Genomic DNA, 22,670 nt, shown 5'->3' with positions numbered 1-22,670 from the left:
AGGACCAGAAATGATAGGAATGAGAGGGAAATCAAGGACTCATGGGGGGGGGGGGGGAGGACAAGATGATAAAAATATTAAAATTGGGTATAATCTTATTCATTTGCTGCAGAGATATAAGCATTTTAAATACTTGAAATCCAAATATGCCCTGACAATTTTCTATATTTTAGCTGGTGGTAAGAGAGAAAGAAGAGAAGAACAAAAAAAGAAGCAAGACAAAGGAAGAGTGGCCAGATCTGAATCTGAAAGCCTCAGGAGACAAGGTTAAAAAAACAGACGCACCCTACAGGCAGCCTGCCACTGTGTGTCTTGATGGCCCCTCTTAAACTGAGGGAGTTCCTTGCTAGACATTTCAAGTTAAATCCATATTTCTTGGTCAGTTGATTTTTTAGGCATTGTGTGAGTGTCTGGTTAAGTATCCAGGTCCAAAATCTAAATATTATCTCCTCCTTTTTTCCTCCACTAGTGAATTACACTCTATTCCACCTGCCAAATGGACTCTAGATCTGCTGGATCTAGAAGTAAATTATGGAAACATCCAGAGTTGAAGTTATTGGATAGAAGATCAAAATGGAGACAATGAAGAACAAAGTCATTCCCTTCTATCCTCAATAAAGGGAAAGGAAAAAGAAACAAAGTTTTCTATTTTATAAGAGGTGAGAATAGGCATTAAGCTTTCACATTCCTGCATTAGTACCTCTTCTCACATGATTCTAACTGTCCTAGAGATCTCTCTTTTTCTATTATTCTTTCTCCATTCTTCTCAACCTTACTGTGCCTTTTCTCCAGAAAATATGGACATCTGGAAGGATAAGTTAAGTGGTATGTAAAAAAAATAAGCAGCTAAATCAAGAAGGAAATTTATTTGTGAATTGTATGAAAATTATCTGTGTCTTCCTAGGGTGGATTATATAACAATATTACACTGACTTCCCTCAAAAGAATTGCTTTCCAAACCACACAACGCCTTGCAGGCAAGGGAATTACTTCAATCAGACACTTTTTTATTGGAGTACTTTTGTTTGCTTCTCTCAAGCAGAGAGAGATTTTATTCTGGTTTGTTCTAAATTGCAGTGGAAATTTTGAAAGGAAGATAAAAGTAAGAATGGAACAACCTTTTCCTCAATGAATACTAAATACCTGGCAGTGCCTCAAACAACTCTTTGAAGCAGATCACACATGGTAAAGTGGAGTAGAGAATTTAAATCATTGCCATAGGTCACACAGCTAGTAAAAGGCGGAGCTAGCATTCCAAATGCGCTCTCTAAATAAGAGCTTTCTCTACTACCCAACTCACTCCCCCCTGCAAAATAACACAGAATGAGTTATAATTTTGTAAGGAGGTAACCAAGGCATATGGTGGTTGAATATTTGTACTGAAGATGAGTGGAAATGGTGAATTGTCTAGAAATTAAAACCATGTAAGCTAGTTTCCAACATCTGCTAGAGAACTTCAGAACTAGACTAAGAAACTTCCATAAGAATTTAAACCTTTCCCTTTGTTTCCCAAAAGGAAATTTTTTTGTGTTTCTCCAAACAGACAGCTATATCTATATGCAGTTATATATTAATGTGTATAATAAAATGTCATGTAGAAAATACAATTATAATTTTTCCATGGCCAGGTAAAAATACTACCAGAATGAGAAAAGATATCTTCCCACTTCCTAACTCTCAAAATAAGAGAGATCACATGTAATTTTATTCACTGAGTCCTTTGTGACTTGATAAGTCAAACTAGGAATGGATTCTGCATGTGCGTAATATTTTAATTCTCAAAATATAATTTATATCTTAATCACCTAGAGAAACTTTAATTATTTCATTGCAAATGCAAAGTGATTCATTAAGCTGTTTTCTCAAAAATATAATTCTCTCTGGATAAATTGGCACACCTGTTCAAATATGTGAGATTCAATTGTGGCACAGAATAATGGGGGAATGAAATGTAATTCATTTGTGAATACAGGCTGGGTTGTTCAGAATCTGACATAGATCAGAAGTTTCTGAACACATCTGTGCATCCACATAAACACCACCTACATACTAATAATCATCTACACAACAACCATTTTTTAGCATGCAATATGAATTTCAATTTGCATGTTAATTATTTTGCAGGAAGATTGGCAGCATTCCTTGGTAAAAGTCGCTTCCATTACACATCTAAAATGTTAATTTCTACATGTTTCTCATTTCCATATCTGGAATCATTTATCTCTTTGAATGCACACTGACAAAACATGTCTGACAAATATTTTCATTTAGTCCTTCAGGAAACATCTTTTAAGCCCCAGTACACCCCAGGCACAAAGGAAACATTCTGGGGAAACCAGGGATATTCTCTCAAGGAGTTTACAATTTTTAAGATTGAGAAAAACCTAAGCAAAGAGATAAAAAGTAAAAAAAAAAATCTGTTCAACACAACATGGAATGCCCTAGCACAGTCCATCCTTCTCAACATGAAATACTTCACCATCATCTTGGGGAGACCTGATTTGTCTGAGTATGACGTGCTTCACATATGCTCTGCTTGGCATTATCCACTTATTGTCTTTGGGAAACTAAGGTGTAATTCCAGCCCCTAAGCTAAAGTAGTGTCCAGCTGAAAACTCATTAAATCAAGTAACTTTGGCCCCAACTCTCTACTCTTTTAATAAGACTAGTGAGTTCCACCTATTTTGCTAGGTTGTTGAGAAGAATTAGTAAGGTACTGAAGCCCTTCATAAGAACTAAACAAAAACTAATAGCAAAACACTATCTTTTTTTCCTGAGAGAAAATTCTATTGACAAACTGTGGAACTTGGCTTAATATTAATGAAATGACAAAAGGCTTGATATTTTGCAAATTGAATTTTGATTAAATTTCATAACTATAAAATACCTAAAAACTACCTCTTTAAAGATTTTTTAAATTGGAGAGATGTTTCATTAAGTATCTGTTTATTCAGTAACAATAAATATTCAAAGAAATATGTGAATTCTTACATCTCATCCTTCTACTCAGTTTATGACAAAATGTTGGTTTCTACCACCCTAAGGGACCTCCTCCCAGTGAAGCTTCCTGGTTGCTGAGGAAGAGGCTCTCAGCTGCCTCGAAATGAGAACTTTCCCCAACTCCATGTAGACAAGGCCCTGCAGTTCAGGACACAGCACTAGGAATTGTAGTTAAATACGAGTAGGTGACCATTCATCTGAGTCATACCGACGGCAGAGGCAGAATGATGAAAGGAAAGAGAACAGTAGACTTGAAGGAAGCAGACCTGGTGAGTAATGATTGATTCATTTTTCATTCAGCATATCTTTATATGACACACTCATGTGCTTTGATGTCAATACTATAGAAGACACAAAAATATCTAGTCTATAGGGCATTATTGTCAAAATGCTTTTGACAATAAGTAGTATTGCAGTTGACATGTGATATGGCTAAGGTCACCAGCAAAGGCATCATATAACATGTCATATGTGAGAAGGGCCCTGAGGTAATTGAGATTTTCCTAAGCAGAGACGAGGAGGGTAAGAGAGTTCTCACACAGAGGAGGGTACAATAACAAGACACAAGGGTGGAAAATGGGGTGGAGAAGAGACCAGATTCACTGGCACAAAGACTAGACATATTTTCCCCTTGAATTGTAAGCTAAGAAATTTTAATATTACTTTGTAGCTAATTATTAGGTGGCTATCAATATTTCTCTGCAACAGAGAAAGGGGTAGGGGAAAGTGGCCTAATTTAAAACGATGTTTAAGGAGATTCATTTGGTAATAAAGGCCCGATCCTTCCAGGCAGAAGGAAGCTACTGTAGCAGAGCCTCAAGAACTGTTATCCTCCAAACTTTGGTGAGGCATCCCACCCACTTAAAAATAAAAGAACCTCCCCTCACGTCACATCCCCCAACTGCCATCCTGTTTTCGGCTCCCATTCCTATAAAACACAGAAGGGTTGTCTATATCCTTTGACTCCAATTCCTTTCCCTTTCATTTGCTCTTGAACTTGGCTTTTCCTCCCAATATTCCAATGGGAGTTCAACATCACTGGTTTCTAAATCCAATGGTCAGCTCCCAGTCCTCATCTTATTGGACCCATCTATAGCAGTTGAGTGGGTTGACCATTCCATCCTCTTTGAAATACTATTTTCTTTTGACATTGGGTGTACCACAATCTGCTCATTCTCTCCTACATCACAGGGTGCTTTTCTTAGTCTCTTTGGCTGAATTTTCCACATTTCAGCAACCTCTCAATGTTGGTTGTTTTAGGGTTCACTTCTAGGACTTCACTATCACATTCATGGCTTAGAAATTTCACTTTGTCACATAGCTTGAGATACCTTATGCAGGTTGACAACTCCCAGAGTTCTATTCTCAGTTGGACCTGTCTCTCAAGATCCAGAAGAACATATCAAACTGCCTGTTCAGTATTTTCACTTAGTTGTCTAAAATAATTATCAATTTAGATGTTCCAAACTAACTTCTAATGTTCTCACGGATACCTGCTATTGCCACAGTCTTTCCCATCTCAGTAAATGAAAATTATGTATTTGTAATTTAATCATGACAAAATTATTGGTGTCATCCTTGATTCTGCTTTCTCTCTTACGCCACAAATCTTGTTTTCTCTGCCCTCAAAATATATCAGCATCTGACCACTATACACCATGTCCACCACTACCACACTCTTCCAAATCAAGACTACCATTGTCTGAATTTCTGCAGTAACCTCTTAAGGACTCCTCTTAGGTTCCCCCTAAATGTTCTGTACTTCTCTCCCCCTACTGTATATTGGCAAACAACAACCAAAAAAGATGCTTTTTAAAAGCACAAACATGTGACTATCCAAAAGCATCTGAAAGCTTCTCATGTTACATAACAAGAGATCCAAAATGCTAACTCAATGTTCCCATCCTTACTCCATCAAGTGACCTCACTGCCTACATCTCTCAGTCTCGTTCCAGCCACAGTGGTCTGCATGCTGTCCACAAACACAGCAGACAACACCCACACCAGTCTCTTTTCACTCCATGTTCTATCTACCTTCCCAGATATCCATATGCTGATTCCCTTAACTTGTTCAGGTATCTGCTAATTTTTTTTCTCAATGAGGTCTTCTCTCCAGACACAATTTCCTGCTTCATTTTTCTCCATAGTGTTTCTGACCACCTGGCATGCCATACATTGACTCATTTATTCATTTGTATCTGTCTCCTCTCCCCAGAACGAATTTAAGCTTCATTGGAGCTTTAACTTCTGCTCTAACTTCTGTTTGAATGCACACTGACAAAACATGTCTGACAAATATTTTTATTTGTCCTTCAGGAAACATCTTTTAAGCCCCAAAATAAGCCAGGCACAAAGGAAATATTCTGGAAAAACCAGGGATATTCTCTTCCCCACAGGGAGTTTATAGTTTGTAAGACTAAGCAAAATCCAAGCAAAGAAATCTATTCAACAGAACATAAAATATTTAATAAATAATTGTTTAATATTAATAAATGAATGCATAGAGGTGTATAAGAAATATAGTGAAGAAAGAATTAATATTATTTTTCTTCTGGTTTGATTACAAGTTGAAGGGCAGCTCCCTCCCCTGCCTGGGCTTCAGTTTCTGTTCAGAAGCTGCACAGATTCTTCACCTGAAAACTGGGAGGTTTAGACTGAACACACTCAGTCTCCTTCTGCTTTGAGAGGACCTGGTTCTATTGACACCATGTTGTAACCAGAACCATTAACCATACAGAAATGGCCATGAAGAGAAGGGAAGCCACCACTGAATTAGTCTCTTGCCTTACAGCCTCCCAGTCCACATAACAAAGATTTCTTTATGCCCTTAGCCCATACACATTATTATAGAAATAGAAAAACTAATAGGACTGAATTATTAAAATTGCAACAGTATGGGCACAGCTGAAGCCAATAAAGTTCACTGTTCTCAATTTTCCCATTAAAAACAAGTTTGACCATCTTTTTTATTTCATTGCAGTTATCTGTAGCCCCTTCCCCAACCATGGCTTTCCCTGTGTTGGCATCTCCTTTTCTGTGTGTTCGCCTTTCATTGCCACCTAGTGGAAAATTTGGCTAATGTTAGCGTGGTCTACAATACAGCATGTTCGGGTCTATCTCCAAAAAAAGTTGTTTTGACCATCAGCATTCAAAAATATTCTAACTGAGTCATACCAAAGTGTTTTAAAAGTTGTTTCCTATGAATATGTTCAGATAACTTTACCATTTCTTTCATATTTCTTACTTCCAAGTGAAAAAGTATTTGTTAAAATTGTACTTGTCAAAAACAATTTCATAAACCAAGTTACTAGTTTAGATATACGCATAGTAGATATTATACATTTATTAAATCATTAAAAAGATAACTTTTCTATATTTCTTAAATACCAGAAATAATATTAATCACCACTTCATCATGATTCTCCCATATCTATGACACATTGTTTTTACATTTGGAGTTTGGTATGGTTTAATTCTATAAAGTAAAGAAAAGAATGGATAGCTCTTCCATCAACAGTTTTTCTGGTTCTTTCTATTTACTCTCATTTTTTCTCTGAATTTAATAAATATAACATACAATGACACATTTCAAATATACTCTCTTTTTTTAGATTTCATTTCCTTGTTCTGAGTGAGAAGGATAGGAAGGAGAAAGAGAGAGAAACATCAATGTGGGAAGAGAAACATGGATGTGCAGTAGAAACATTGAGCTGCCTCTCATCTGCCCCCTACTGGGGATCTGTCCTGCAAAGCAGGCATGTGTCCTGACTGGGAATCAAACTGGCTACCCTTTGGTTCACAAGCCGGTGCTCAATCCACTGAGTCATGCCAACCAGGGCTGAAATATAGTTTTGAAAGCATTTTATCCATCTGATTAATCGTGTTCCACCTTACTTTGTTTGGACTATACATAAGGAAAAAGAAAAGGGTTTGAATGATATATTTGTAAAGCCACATAAACTTTTATCCTCCCTCAAACAAGCCCCTAATGCACATCCCTCAAAAGGGAAAAAGGCTAACTTTGTTTTCTAATAGAGCTGTACAAAATAACTCTCCTAGGCAATCATGCTGACAGCAAACAATAAAGAACCTGTCATAAAATAACACGTTTTTATGATATGCTGCCAGGAAACTGAGCTTTGCAGTGGGATAAATGGCACCATCCTAAAATATGAATATGAAGGAGGATAGCAAATATGGGATTTATTGCTTTAAAATCAAACTAACAATGTATGACAGCAGTACATTGGGAGAAAATGTAAAATGCTCCAAGGCCACTAAATAAGCATGAGCGATGCGAATGTTTGAGCTGTAGATCACGTGAGCAACTATATTGCAAGCCTTACAAAAACCTCCTGAAATTGGTTTCCTTTTCCAATTTAGGAAGGGAAAGAGACAAAAGATAGAATAGAAAGGGGGAAATCACAAACAAGGACGATGTAAATGAGCCTTTTGGCATTGATGCTCCACCAAATGTTTTCATTATCTTTTTAAAAAAGTAAGCAGTTTCTATGACTACCTCTTGACATCTGTAAATACCTTTAAAAGGGATGTTTGCTTTTGATTTACTTACTAAACAAAAGCAACTGTTGATCCTCCAATTTCAAGAAGAAAAATTGAAAAGTATACTATTCCTTGTTGTTTTCATGCCATTGGCACATTTCATTTTCATTTAAAATCCCTCACGTAGTACTCTTGAACACTTGCTGTCTCCAGACTGAGAAAAGGGCGCCCTGACTGCACCTCTCCTACCTCAGAGCACTGTGGACACCACTACGCATCACTCTCAGCTCTTCCAAGGGACATGTAGTCACTTAGTCTTCGGTCATCATCAACAATTTCAGTTTCAGCCCAAATGGTGAGATCATAAGACATGAAATAAGAACAGAGCATAGGGACAACTTGTGGGCACTTGGGCTTTGTCTGGGCACCTGCACGGGTATTTGACTATTAGTCTAGAAACGTGGTGGGCAGTGTGGGGTAAGAAAGTTTCAAAGGGAAGAGTTACTAAACATGCACTTCCCAACTGAGAGTCCCTTTGCCTAGAATACTGGACCTTATCTTCTCCTGAAGAACTCTTAACCCATTTCCAGGTTTCCTCTTTGACGTCACCTCCTTCAGAAACCATCCTTCAATTCCACTCTCACCCCTTCCTGCTCTGATCTGAGGGGGGAGCTTTTTCCATGTGTCTCTGCTCACTGTCATGGACCTTCCTGTGTTACTGTTGTTCACCACCTCAACCCCTCACTCTCTGTAGACTGAAGAATATAGGAGCTGTGGTTAACTTATACCAGTATAAACTATGTATACCCAGTATATAAGGGATGATCCTATCTATGCTGGTTAACTTAACACTATTGCAAGGATCAAATAAGCTAATGGGAATGAAAGAACTTTGAAAGCATTACATTGGTAAGTTAAGGATATTAAACTTTTTTAAAGCATAAATGGGCCTTTCTTACATAGAGTTTTCTACTTTTTCTTACATAGGGTGAAAGTTGAGGAATATATTTTGGTGACAGGTTTGAGTTTGACATTGTAAATTGTCAGTCCTTGGATGTAAGTAAAGATGTTTTGGCTTACGTCCTTGATCTATCTGAGTTATTAACACTAGCATCACCACCACCATATAATCAAATATGGAATTTTTAAATATCCTCGATATACCAGGTCTCTTGTGTTACCTTGTGAAGGGTCAGAATTCAGTATAAAAGAAAAAAGTCGTTCAGACTGTTTTCAAGTACTTTTAACACTAGCTACACTGCACTGACTGGAAAACTCATTGATGGGCCTGCAGCAAAATGTAACATCATCTTCCAGTTTCTTTGCTGCATTTCTGCACTTGGAATAATAAAGTAGAAGACAACTGGTCTCCACTGTGATGTGAGACCAGACTTGTCAGAAAACCTGAAGTCAGCTGTAATATCACTGGCTAGACTTTAATATAACAAAATAATATTGTGACTTTACTGCTCTGGTAATCAGATGATTTAATAGCAGGCCAGCATCACAGATTCAGCTCACAATGACTTGTAATGTTGTTCAAGGCCCATGAATCAATAAATCAATCCTAGAAGTACTTGACTGATAGACATCACAGTGAGGGGGTATTCTTAGGTCATTTTTCCTTCATCCGCTGTTCAAAATGACACAAATATTGCAGAAGTTCAGTGATGTCTGAAATCTACTCCAGCCCCACTGCAAAGATTTTACTGTAAAAAATTCAAGATGGCACAAGGGTGGTCCCATTGGCTTTCTGACCCAGCCACTTGAGGTGTGATAACTTATTAGCTGAAGGTACACTTTCTCAAGTGTCTACAAGCCAGAGCAGTGATGTGGCAGTTACAAATTGTTTCCTGTATATCACAGAACATAGAAATTTCACACTGCCCTTCACACCAATCACGATTTTTTCCTTGGAGAGAAGTAATTGAACTATTCCATTACTGAGATGCCAGATAACCTTTCTTTCCCCTTTAGAGAAGGGCACAGAAACAATTCAAAATCATTGTATCACTCTTGCTACACTCTACGGTATGAGTTTGGTGACTAGAATTTAACAGCCCTGAGAGAGAGACAGAGAAAGAAAGACAAACAGAGAAAGGGGGATGGGGGAAAAGAGAGAGAGAAAGAGAGAAATTGGCATCAATATTTACTGAGCTACAAAGTTTTTAGTTTCCCCCAAAAGAACACTTGTCTTCTAAGATATGTTTTTAAAATTCCTGTCATAATACTATGAAATATCCTTTTAAAGAGTTGTTCATTTGCTCAGTTGTTCAGTGTGGCTCAGTTGGTTGAGAATCATCCCACAAAGGGAAAGGTCACTGTTCGATTCCCAGTCAGAGCATGTGCCTGGGGTTGCAGCTTGGTCCCCAGTTGGGGTGCATGCAAGATGCAACCAATGATGTTCCTGTCATATGGATATTTCTCTCCCTCTATCACTCCCTGTCTTCCTCTGTCTCTATAAATAAATAAAACCTGTTTTTAAAAAGAATTGCTCACCCTGGCTTGTGTAGCTCAGTGGATTGAGCATGGGCTTGTGAAACAGAGAATTGCAGTTTGATTCCCAGTCAGGGCACATGCCTGGGTTGCAGGCCAGTTCCCATCAGGGGATGCACAAGAAGCAACCACACATTGATATTTCTCTCCCTCTCTCCTTCCCTTCCCCTCTAAAGATAAATAAATAAAATCTTAAAAAAAGAGTTAAAAAAAGAATTGTTCATTGAAATCCAATATAATTATGTGTTACTATATTATTTCTTACCTTTATATCCATGGATCTCTATAGTAAAATCATAAACAGAGCTTTAAAATCCTTTACTTTTATGATACTCCAGGCAAGACCTACTTCTAAATAAATATTTTGCCTTCTATACAATTTTCATTCTTGCTTATCAGACATCATACAGCTTCCTAACCTTATCTTCCACACTCTGCAGTTAATATCCCTCGTCTCCCTCACACACACACACACACACACACACTCACACACTCACACACTCACTTTCTCACCAATGCACTTCATCCAAAGCAGCCAGTCTTCAGACCTGTGAACGTGGCCTACTTATTCTCTGCTTCTTTCTCCTTGAATGATCTTTCCCTCAGCTAGAATACACTTTCTCTCCTTTTGCCAATTCGAATCCTTCTATTTTAAGGTCCATTGCTTTCAAGAAGTATGGAATTCTCGACTAACTGAATCCACCATTTATGTTAACCTTATTTTGAATCTTCTCATTAATTACTTTTGTACAGTATGCACCACACCAGTATTGGTTTCTTTAAGTCCCCTCAGAAGGATTCTGGGTGCTGCGAGCAGACACGCAGCAACTTCTGAGCAGACTTTAAGCTCCTAAGACCAGAAGCCATCTCTGCGTAACTTCCTCCGATTCCCCATTCTGTCTGGTGTGTGCCACACTCAAAATAGGCACTGAAGGCTTTTTGAATAAGTGACTGGGTCAATAAAAAAGATGATACTCATTGTTGAAGACATTCAGATGACTATGAGAGATCTCTGAGGTATTAATTTTAGCAATGTAGTATTGATTAACTACCATAGTGTAATTTTATACTTACTGGTACAGAAACTTGAGGGTTATCTGCAAGTTTTCCCAGCACAGCAAAGCCATCGACACTGATTTGGCCTCTTGGCTCTATAGGTAAGGATTCAATCCTGTTGCAGTCAACAAAAAGCGTAGCTGTGCTCCTTTCCACACCAATCATGATTTTATGCCACTGGGAATCGAACAAGGAGGGCAAATCTGAAAAGACTGCAGACTGGAGACTGCCATCCAGTCCCTTGTATGAAAATGCAACAGACTTTGTTTGGCCATTAATCTTCACGCCAACTTGCTCCTTCCCCGAGGAATCCTGAATCTGCCAAATGCTCCAGTTCTTTTCAAGTGTGCTTCCAGTCATCCGAAAAGTGGTTAAAAAGGAGTATTCTTCAGGCAGTCCACTGGGATATAAATGCCTGAGGAAAATTTTAGAACAATAAATATAAATCTTGTTTCCTGTACTCGTGCATATTACCATATTCCCTCATGCTGTTTTAGATTCTAGGTCTACAGAAAAGCCACAGTGTGAAAAACTATGCACTACTTGTTCTTTCATGACTGTTCATAAAGACCTTCACAGGAGCTCAATTATTCATGTACATTAATGCTCCATCTTAAACTACACACTAAAAAGAGCCTTCCCTCAAAGCGAAGGAAAACTCCTAATGCCACACAGTTCCAACAATATTACTATTTATGCTGCCAAAAGAGCTACTGTGCAGCAACTTCATTTCAGCCAAGAAACACATTTTGAACTTCTTGGCATCATTTCTCCTACAAATGAAAGACGAGATCATTTGGAATCCAAATCCACTCTGCCAGTTTACGAGACCACTTAAGTGAAGCAGCTTTAAAATTTTTTATTGTAATGTAACATAGATTATTTGTTATTTCCATCATTTCTTGGGTATTCCCCTCCACGATTATCCTAGACCCATGGAAGCATTTTGAAAATCAGTGACTCGAGAAGTTCTTTCACACTGAGCAATTTTTCTTTTCCAGGGAGTTCAAAGTGTGATGTTAAATTAGCGGCTGTTGTTTGTCACTGGATGTGTGACGAGGGAAAGGTGACCAGTTCTTAATTTTCCACTCCAACCAAGTTGTCCCTCCATTTCAAAACCGAGTCTGTATCATTGCTACCTCATTGCTTTAAACAGCAGCTAGAGACCATCAGCGCCGCTGAGATATCTTCAGGCTGTGTAGCAACTATGATCTGAAGCTGCAACAACTACTGGGACCTGCTTTGTTAAACTGAGCTGCTAACAACCTGAGGACAAAAATTAACAATAACAAAATCAGAACATATTAAATGTAAATGGCACCTTTTAAGGGCTTGAAGCTTTTATTCTTCTCCCTTCCTCCTTCTAAGTATAGAAAAATATTAAGGAAGAAAGAAATGCTAGGAAAAGTAGATGTCAATTAATTGTTCTTGCTGAATAATAAAATTGGACATTTCTGAGAGCAGTTTTGGATCAGGACCCAAAGTCCCAGTTAACCTTTCTTCAAGTCAAACTCCTGTTACATGGTCCCCTTCTTGTGAAGAGTAAAGAGGAGAAAGGCAATAGTGAATATCTAACTGAATGCTTATTTAATGTGTTCAAATCAAAGTGAATAACATATGAATTTCTTGAATGTATATTATGTGTTGTTGCCAGTTACATTAAAATATATTGTTGGGGCCAAGAATTTCTAAAACAAAAAAATTCTTCATTTCTGAGAATGTTTAGCAATAAGGAAAATTACTCAACTTGCTAAGATTTTCTATCTTTACTTTGACTTTAACTATAAGACTTTGTCATCCCTTATAATAAATAGCATAAACAAATATATAACTCTTTACTGGAACACTTTTGAAAGCCTTCAAAAATATGTCAATTATATCAAGAAATTTTATTGTTTTATTAGTTTTATAAAAATAGTAAAAATGTGAAGCCCTGGCTGTGTAGCTCAGTGGATTGAGAGCGGGCCTGCAAACCAGACAATCTCGGTTCAATTCCCAGTCAGGGCACATGCCTGGGTTGCAGGCCGGTTCCCTGCAGGCCAGTTCCCAGCAGGGGACATACAAAAGGCAACCATACATTGATGTTTCTCTCCCTCTCTCCTTCCCTTCCCCTCTAAAGATAAATAAATAGAATTATTTTAAATAATAATAATAATAATAATAATGTGAAACTTTGGGTGTTTTTTTATCATCCAAGTACTTCTTTTGGCTATTATTTTCTACAGTGACTGGCTTATATTTATAATATTGGGTTAATTCCTTTGTCAGTACACATTCTTAAATGCTTACTGGTGATGTGTACCAGACTTATTTCAAAGCTTTCAGTTTACTAAACATCTTTTATCTCTGTCAAGTGTACAGGAGGTTTTAACAAGTGTAATTTTAAAGATTCAGTTTGAAGCTAAAGAAGAAAAATGTATACAAGTACTATTTCCCCAGAATAAGAAATCTACCACATCTATTTTGATATTTATTTTTAATGTTTATTCTGTTTGTCATATGTCTTCTGGACTTAAACTTTTTCAGAAGATGCATATTTCAGAATAACTTCCAGGAAGAAGTTAAGATTCATTAATGACAACATAATATATTGCCTATTATAAAATTATAAAACCTTATAGAAGCTTTTACATTTCATTTAACTAACCTCTTTCTGGAGCTTGGAGATAAGTTTTAAATGTTTTATTTGATGGTGAAATTTTACAAGTATCCATTTAAATCATATTCTTTTCACCTAATAATATGGATTTTACCAGATGCTTAGAGAATTTATTTTTCTTTGTTTTTAGATTATTTATTTATTTATTTTTAGAGAAAAGGGAAGACAAGGAGAAAGAGGAGAGAAATATCAAGGTGTGGTTACCTCTCAAGTGTCCCCCACTGAGGACCTGGCCCACAGCCCAGGCATGTGTCCTGACTGGGAATTGAACCAGCAACCCTTTGGTTTGCAGGCCAGCATTCAACCCCCTGAGCCACACCAGCCGGCTTATTTTTCTTTTTTGTCCAAGATAGTTATACTTGAGGTGTGAGGTTTTTATAGAAGGGAGCTAAACTATAATGCTTTGTCCTCTTCTCTTCCTTAAAGCAGTCTCCTTGCAGGTTTTTAAAAAAATCTGTTACCTATCTATTTGTTTACACATGTACTGAGCAAAGCTGAGTAGAATTTCAGTCCCTGGGAAAAAAGCAAACATATTTGATTTGACTTTAGAAGTTACAGTAACTTGCTTAAGTGGCCCTTTTGCGAAGATGTCATGAGGCTAAGGGTGCACCCCCAACTTGTGCCTCATCCAACCTTTCCTGCTAAGTGAGCAAAAAGATTATGTTGAAAGTAGCATAAGACACATGCAATGCCCCAATTTACATCTGACTTGGTTATGTGATCCAAAGACTTTTTAAAAATGGGGTTATGGTTGAAGTTGTTAGAAGAAATTTCATTTATGGACGTGTTGTTAAACCAAGAATATTCATCTATCTTTCTCCATATCCACTAAAATAATATATATATTTTCTGTGTGTGCCTGGGTATATATACGAATATAAACAAGATTATCATGTTATTAACATTTTAAACTAGGATGATATAGTATGTCAATATGATAAAGGGAGAAAATTTCTTCCAGCTTCAAATTAATAAAATATATATGGATTTGTACAATCCTAAGGCCATTTAAAACTCCTCACAAATCTGATTTACAGAAGAGTCAGTTGCACTATCTTTTCTGAACACCTGAGAGTCTGTTCTTGCAAATATGCTATGCACTTCGATAAGTAAATTTGACAGCATACATAATTTAAAAGAAACTGGATCTATAAATGATTTATTTCATTGTTACAATCTGCACAGAGTATCTTAAAAGGAGACTTGAGCATTTAAATAAATGATAAGAAGTCTTTAGACCTTGAAACATGTGTTTATGACCTTAACCCAAAGAAAAGATAAGGATTGTATTTGTTAAAGCAAAGAAACATAACACATTTGTATGAGTTAAGAATGTGAAACTATAATGCCTAGAATAAAGAATACAAAAAGCAAAAAATATATCTCATAATCTTTAAAAAAAATTGAAAAGAAAATTAAGGATAACTTGTGACTCTGACATATCAGTTCCAGATGCTACTCTCTCCTTTCCTTTCCTCTGAGATCCTGCTAACAAATTCTTTTTTTGTTCACTCAGAACCTGTATTCTCCAGCATAGAAATTCCCTTTATACCAAGGCAGTCTACTCCCTGCCTGATCTGAGAGCAATTCCTGGCCCTGTCTGTCTTTCTCCCTGGGTTTTAAATAAGTAGAACATGGAGGGTAACTATAGAAGAAAGACTTCACAAAGGAAAAAGACTTTTGTCTATACACACTCTCCCCCTATAGTCTTCTCCCCTACTTACAGCAAACTAACACCACTGTGTACCAGGCTCTGTTCAACCCCTCTCCATTGGTTAACACTCACTTCTCCTGGAAAGTCTTGACACTGAGGGAACTGAAACAATATTCATTTAAGTAACTTGCCCAAGAATGGACTTTATTGCCTATTTGGAACTGCATTTCTCTCAGGCCTTTGGCTCCCCTCTTTCTCTGTGTATTTCTTTCTCCTATTTCCTTCTTCTATTTCTTCCTTTTCTTTTTCATCTTTAACATGCCTTGCCAGTAAAATAAGAATTTTTTAGTGTTTGTGGGGAGCAGAGAGTCAAGAAGATAGAGAACATGGGACATTGGCTGCAGCCTGTTTAAAAGTATTTAGGGATAACTCTGGGCCCTTAGAGAAAAGCAACAACAAAGATGAGGAGGAGATAGGGGTCTGTGTGACCTTCAGTCTCTGAATTTAAAGTCAGTGACACTCCAAACAGATTGCACTTTAAACTGTAGAAGAGAAAATTAAGTCAGCATTGGTGGTCTTGTGTGATGTTTAATTATTTTATTAAAGAAAAAAATTAAGTTTTTTAAGTTTATTTAAAAACACAATTAACACTTCCGTGCATGAAAAAAAACATATTAGCAAAACAAGTTAATAGCTGTCATCATGGCTTTAGTACTCCCAAATGTGAATGGTTTTCCAGGGTCAGTATCAAACAGTGGGTAGAAGCACAGCCTCGGATGCCCTTCTGCCTGCGTTTCAGTCCTCCCAGCACCTCCCTACCCCGTGACCTTAAGCAAGTAACTTAAGCTTTTTCACTTCAAATTCCTCCTCCATAAAATAAGGATAATAATGTCAGCACCACAGGATTTAATGTTAATTGGGAAATTTGTTAAAAGAATTTATAGAGTGGCCCTGGCTAGTGTGGCTCAGTGCTGGCCTGCGAACCACTGGGTCACAGGTTTGATTCCCAGTCAGGGCACATGCCTGGATTGCGATCCAGGTCCCCAGTAAGGGGTGAGTGAGAAGTGACCACACATTGATGTTTCTCTCATTCTCTTTCTCCCTCCCTTCCCCTCTCTAAAAATAAACATATAAAATCTTTTTCAAAAAGAATTTACAGAGTGCACTATTATTGTTTTATAAAATACAGTTTGTTCAAAGAGTAAATTTCAATCTGCAATCTGGCACTATATCAGAATATTCTAATTTGACCAAATTTTTATTATTATAAACATTTAGAGTCTCTATAATATTCTTTACTGGACTAATTAATCATTATTAACCTTTCCACCTTAATTTCTATCAAAACCCTAATTTTCTCATTCATCTACCAAAAGAACCTTAATTCTTTTTTTTTTTGTATTACCATAAGATATAATCATAATAGTCACATATAAGGTATCAGGTGACCACACTGCAAGCCCCAAAGCTCATTCATGACAATGGTGTGACTCAACACTTACACATGCACAAACGCATCTCAGTAATAATGATTTAAAGAATAAAAGAGTTCCAAAGAAAGACATAAATGCAGCGGAGGGCTTTTCAGGATTATTATCACTACCATTGTTTCTGTTATCTTTGTTTTGGCTTTGCTTTTGTTTGGTTCCTGCCAGGAGCCAAGCACTGGAGGTGTGGTTGCCTTTCAGCACTAGGACGCTTGAACAGCGCCACTGTGAGTCCCCTGGCCACTCCGTGGTTCCTAGTGAAATTTATGCTTAACCTCTGGCACTTTTCACAGAGGGTCCTTTCAGTCAAAACCAGACAAATTATAGAAAAACAGAGAGCAGAGCAATAAGAACATGTCCTGAATCAATGTATAATAGTCCCAGTGATTTTTCTCCCCTTGGAATGAGAAGTAAATTACATACTGAAAACATGGAGAGCATTCACATATTCAGGCAGTGAGGATAGGTAGGTAAATAAATCCCTTCATCTTTAAATAAAGCTATGATTCAAGAGCCACTGAGCATCGGAAGATTCTCTAACACTGGATAGCTTTTCACTTTTTTAAAGTGCATTTAAGGTATATAATTAGATTTTTGAAAATTTTATATTACCTGGTTGGAATCCTGAAGTCTACATTATTTCCCAACTTGTAAGCCACCTGCAATGCAGTTGATCCCACCACCCTTTGGATAGCTCTTCTGGACGCTGCTTTGTCTACCTGGAACTGAGAAATCAAGTCGAACCCTAGAAAAAGGGAACACAAAATAAAATGTCCGCATTGAGATTGGTTTTGTTCCTTTCCACAACCTACCCAAATAGAAGAATGTACCAGATAAGTTTATAGAAAGCATGCATTTTCAATATGATACACTGCTACTCGCCTGGTAAATCATCTTGGCCAATTCTGACTTTTGGACAGAGTTCATTTCCACCATTAGCGATTGAATTGACAGGAAACCCTGCAAAAGAGATCACATCATCCTGCCTCATCTGCTTTAGGAATCATGGGGGATATTTCAATAATAATAAGAGCTGTGAAATTTTGTAAAGCACTATATTATACCATACCCAAATATCTTGCATGTAAGTGGTGTGTGTTTGGCTTTGACTCTATGACTCTAGGATTATAATTCATTCATTTTGACTCTTCCTGGAAGGGAGGCAAGGCACAAAGGTGCTTTGATAATTTGTGCTGGAAAAATGTTCCCTTTTGGGGAAATTAGGAATTTGTTCCTTTTGGAACTCGAGCTGTACAACATGCTGAATAGCACCATGTCAGGAGCCTCTTCGGAAAACTTTTGGTGGTTTGGGCTAGAAAATATTCCTTTAATGCAACAAATTTTAGAATTCCTAAAAGAATCCAGAGTCAGCCTCAAGCCAGTTCAATGGCACTGCTGGAGAGGGGCGTTCTTAGGAATCTTTGTCAAACAGAGGAGAGTTCTCCTGGTGTCTCAGATTCACTAATCTTAAATAAAATATAGAGAACACATTGAACTTCATAAACTCATTTTAAGAGATTAAATAATGGTCCCAACTAGACTATTGCTAGTATCTTAAAATGGGGAAGAGTAATGAGAAAAAAGAACATGAAAAGGATTAAATGCTCAATTTGGTGAGGAATTCAAGAATGAAACTGGCTGCTCCTCACACAAGTGGGAGGTTGTAAGGAAGAGTGTTTTTCACCACCACAGAAAGCCTCTTATAACTATACAACCTTGTATAGTTACGCCCTGCTGAGATTCACCTGATGGCAGAGACTTCCTAGACCAGAAAAACCATTTCACAGCTACAGAGCTTTGGATCAGCCATCCCAGGATATCAAACAAACCCACTCTACTCCAGATTAATGGCTTCTATCCATCCATCCATCCTTTCAACATTAGCAGTCACCATTGGAACCAGGTAGGAGGCACTGTGCTAGGCACCCAAGCATACAGACTGGCTTTCCTGCCAACTGAGATCACAACCGGGACTTCTTTTTTACACCCAGCACTGACCACAAAAAAACAGTCATAAAGTAGTGGGGGCCAGAGCAGCATTGAAGAGAGGGCATAAAGGACCGTGGATGCTTTGCTCAGTCCTCACCCAGCCACAGCCCTGCCTGATGCCTTCTGGGAACAAGTGATGTTTCAAAATCTAGAAACTGTGGCCCTTACTTGGGCGACGCTTGAGAACAGTCGCAGATGTCCAGGGTCCCAGAAAACTGCATACAGAGAAGAAAACTGGAATTTTCCTGAAGAGAGAGAAGAAAAATGACTCAAACAGGAGTCCCTCCACATGGGGACTACTTTACTATTTTTGAACATGGTAAAAACCAAATTAATGTAGGTGATCAAATTTCAGAATAGTTTTTTTTTTAATTTTGAGTTTGAAATCTAATTGAGAGATTTAATGAATTCTCACATATTCAGCCCCTGTCTAAACCAATCATTACGTTGTTGCTTCTATCTCACTGTCTCCATTTCTGCCTAACCCATTGTTTCTCCACCTTAGTTTTTCTGCCATTTCAGTGATTGTCTCTCCCTCATTCTCTGTCTCTCTCTGCTGTCTGGAAGGCTTGGGTTTTTTGTTTTGTCTCACTTTCTCATCTGTCTCTGTCTCCCCTGTCCCTGTCCCTGTCTCTCTCCTCTCACCTCACCTCCCCCCTTACCTCCTTTCATCTTGTCACCACTCCCAAAACACATACCCTCTATTCAGGGCCCCCAATGTCTCCCTGTCACTTTTTCCAGTGTCAAGGTCTTACCAGAAGGTCTTCATTTTCCCAATCGGTTTTCTCTTGTTGCCAATAGTCCCAAAGAAGAAGGGGTTGTAGGGGAGTCAGTGCTCCCCCAGCACCCCCTCACTGTCAGCCCAGCACTGATGGGTTCTGAACCCAGCCCTGGTTCCTCCTGCCCCTGTGAGGGCTAAAAGCAAAGAGAGTGAACCAGAGGCATCTGGCGACACTTTAAGCCAGAGCAGAAGGAAGGGGTGGGGAAACTGGCCCTGTAAGCCCAGGCCTAGACAGAGGTGTGTCCTAAAAGCTAACAAGGTCCCACTGAAGGAGGAATGAGCAAGGTAAAGTTTGCTGAGAAAAAAAATCAGGATGTGGGGAAATTCACTAGAAACACCCAGGAGGGCTGCTGCAGGAACACAGTGGAAGCTTTTAGAGCTGCTGCAGGAACACAGTGGACCTTTTAGAGGACTGCGGTGAAGAGGGGCTCGCAGGGGGGCAGAGGTGTGGGAACTCCTAGGACGCTGAGTGCCCATCCCACCTGGCTTTGAATCCCCATTTGCTCCTGAGTTCTACATCCTTGGGTAAATTAGCTAATCCGTCTGTCACACCTTCGATTTAACTGAAAACGAGGTGAAAGTAGTTACCTAGAACAATGGTACTGAGAATTAAGCAAGATAGCAAAGCAGAGACTCTAATGCTTGCCTCAGGAGGACAATCATTATTTCATTACAGCTAACACTTCACTACGTGTCCCTCTGTTGAAAATGCCTGAGGCCTGATGACATTTAATTCTCACAACATTAAGAGGTAAGACTAAACTGTCTCCTAATCTGTAGATGAGAAAACCAGGGCACAGAAAATGAAATAACGTGTAACTTGTCCAAAGTCACACAGCTAATTACTCAATTCACATTAGCTCCCTCTTCTTCATGGCTGGAAATTTTGATAAATGTAACGTCAAGCCCTCTCATTCTTATTTCTTCTTAAATTATAATTACCAAAGCTGAGCAGAATATCTTTGGATATAAGCAGTATGTTATCCTCTATAAACAGGTTGAGAGCAGGTTACAAAGAGCACAGACCTTCACACGTACCTACTCCCCTCCCAGAACCAGAGAGAGAGACACCCCACCACTACCCCCACCCACTCAAGACAGCCTGCTCTGGCTCCATCTTACGGCACATGAGTGACATCCTATCCCAAAAGAGAGACATTTAGGGTCAGAATCCAATGATCTGAATAAATTGTTGTATCTAGTATAAAGTAGTTTTGCGTCCTTTAAATTTCTTTAATTTTTAAATTAATTTTATTTTGTTTTGTTGCAAAATAAATAGTTTTATTTTTCCATTTCTTTTATTTTTATATATTTTATAAGATTTTATTTATATATTTTTAGATACAGGAGAAGTGAAGGAGAAAGAGAGGGAGAGAAACATCAGTGTGTGGTTACCTCTCACACATACCCTACTGGGGACCTGGCCCAAAACCCAAGCATGTGTCCTGACTGGGAATCAAACCATCAATTCTATGGTTCACAGGCCTCTGCTCAATCGCCTGAGCTATACCAGCAAGGTCTTTGTTTCTTTTTAAAACATTTACTTATTCTTCTGCCTCCCTCCGCCCACTGTAAAGTTTGCCCTGGTAAGTGTGAAATAGGCACACTTGAACAGCCATACCATTTGTTCACCATTCCTCGACTAGTTATGAATGACCTGTTAGTGTCCTGTCTCCACCTGGCATAGGGACATGCAGCTCCTCACATCACGTGGGGTTTTCTACAAGGCTCTGTCATTCTCCTTCTATCTATCAAAGTTACGATTTCCTAGGGCAGCCATTTTGGCTGAACACAGAATTACAAACCAACAGTAAGAGCCTAGCTTATTCTTGTAAGTTGACCAGGGCTTATTTAAATGGAGCAGTTTATTAACCCCCAAAATACTGAACCTTTAATGGTAGGACTTCAGAGGAGAAATTGTGCAGCCGGGTCCTTCCTGAAATCCTCAAATCGCACAAGATAAGCCAGTCCTGGGCCCACAGGAAAAGGGGCATTTTCCAAAGGGACCCTTCTCTACTGGAGTTCTTTATTTTCAGTGCAGATCCTCTAATATTATTTACTCTGGAAAAAAGAAGAGAGGCAGATTTCCCTGTATAATTAAGTGTTTCAGAAAGCCTTTTGCTAAGCGTTGTAGAGATCTCACCTCTGGCTTTGCCCCTCCCACTTTAAAGAATTCTGTATAGCTGGAAGCTGAGGGCAAATGAAGGGGTCTTTGTAATAAAAGATAAAATAATAGAGAATTAAAGAGGCTTGCTTATGAGTTGTTGGCTTCTTTCCAGCCTGTGAGTTTTATTGAAAATGGTGAAGAGCAAAAAACAGCACTGTTAAGACAGAATGTAAATCCAAAGAAAACAAGATATTTTTAGCTCCCCCCCCACACATATATAAATTTTATTTATATACACATTTAAGGACAAATTTTTCTCTTCCTTCCACCTACATTTTCTATGAATTATATTTTTTAACACGACATTAGCATCTCACAGAGAACAGTACAAACCCCACACTATCCTGGTCTTCACCATGTTGTACCCTAAAATCACAGGCACATTAGCTTCTTAATTATTAACACTTTATCTAACAGTTCTCTTCTTGAAAAAACATGTGGAAATGAAATCTGATCTCTCTTATCAGATTGGAAATGCACTAAGATAGCTTGATATTTTAAATGGTTCGTATTGTAATTGGATGTATTTTGTACAGAATAATTATGCCTTCACCCCTCTGTACTCATTCCCCCCTACCACACACTGCTCTACATAATGCACACTCTATTTTTTCCCCTTTCTATAAATCTAGAGTTTTATTTACTCACAGTTTAAATCAGGGAACATCATCACAAATAATCATTATTCTTGAGCATCAACTTCCTTTGATTTCTTTACTCAATCATTCAATATAAGTGTTGAATCAAACACTCATCGTTCAACAAACACTTATTGAATGATATAAGTACCAAGTAAGTTTGAGGAGTTGAGTAGAGAAAAAGCATGAGTAAACACAGCCTTGCCTTGAAGAAGCTCATGGTCCCGTAGGGAAGTCCAA

The 22,670-nt window shown here is 38.2% G+C and overlaps 1 protein-coding gene across 1 annotated transcript in view; it reads right to left on the bottom strand.

Annotated features, from left to right (window-relative positions):
• COL9A1 (collagen type IX alpha 1 chain) overlaps window positions 1–19,640 on the bottom strand; it is an 86,345-nt gene extending 66,705 nt beyond the window's left edge. The window contains exons 1-5 of the mRNA XM_053665006.1: window positions 19,600–19,640; window positions 19,013–19,089; window positions 17,738–17,815; window positions 17,468–17,600; window positions 11,074–11,470 (exon numbers count right to left, since the gene is read on the bottom strand). Of these exons, the coding sequence (XP_053520981.1) occupies window positions 11,074–11,470; window positions 17,468–17,600; window positions 17,738–17,815; window positions 19,013–19,089; window positions 19,600–19,613 (699 nt within the window). The 5' untranslated portion in view covers window positions 19,614–19,640. The remainder of the gene's footprint in view (window positions 1–11,073; window positions 11,471–17,467; window positions 17,601–17,737; window positions 17,816–19,012; window positions 19,090–19,599) is intronic.
• Between the last annotated feature and the right edge of the window lie 3,030 nt (window positions 19,641–22,670).

The sequence above is a fragment of the Artibeus jamaicensis genome, unplaced genomic scaffold (assembly GCF_021234435.1).
Source record: "Artibeus jamaicensis isolate MK-2021 breed Jamaican fruit bat unplaced genomic scaffold, CSHL_Jam_final contig_388, whole genome shotgun sequence".
Lineage (NCBI taxonomy): Eukaryota > Metazoa > Chordata > Mammalia > Chiroptera > Phyllostomidae > Artibeus > Artibeus jamaicensis.
Note: the sequence above shows the minus strand (reverse complement) of the source record. Positions and strands in the feature narration are given on the sequence as shown.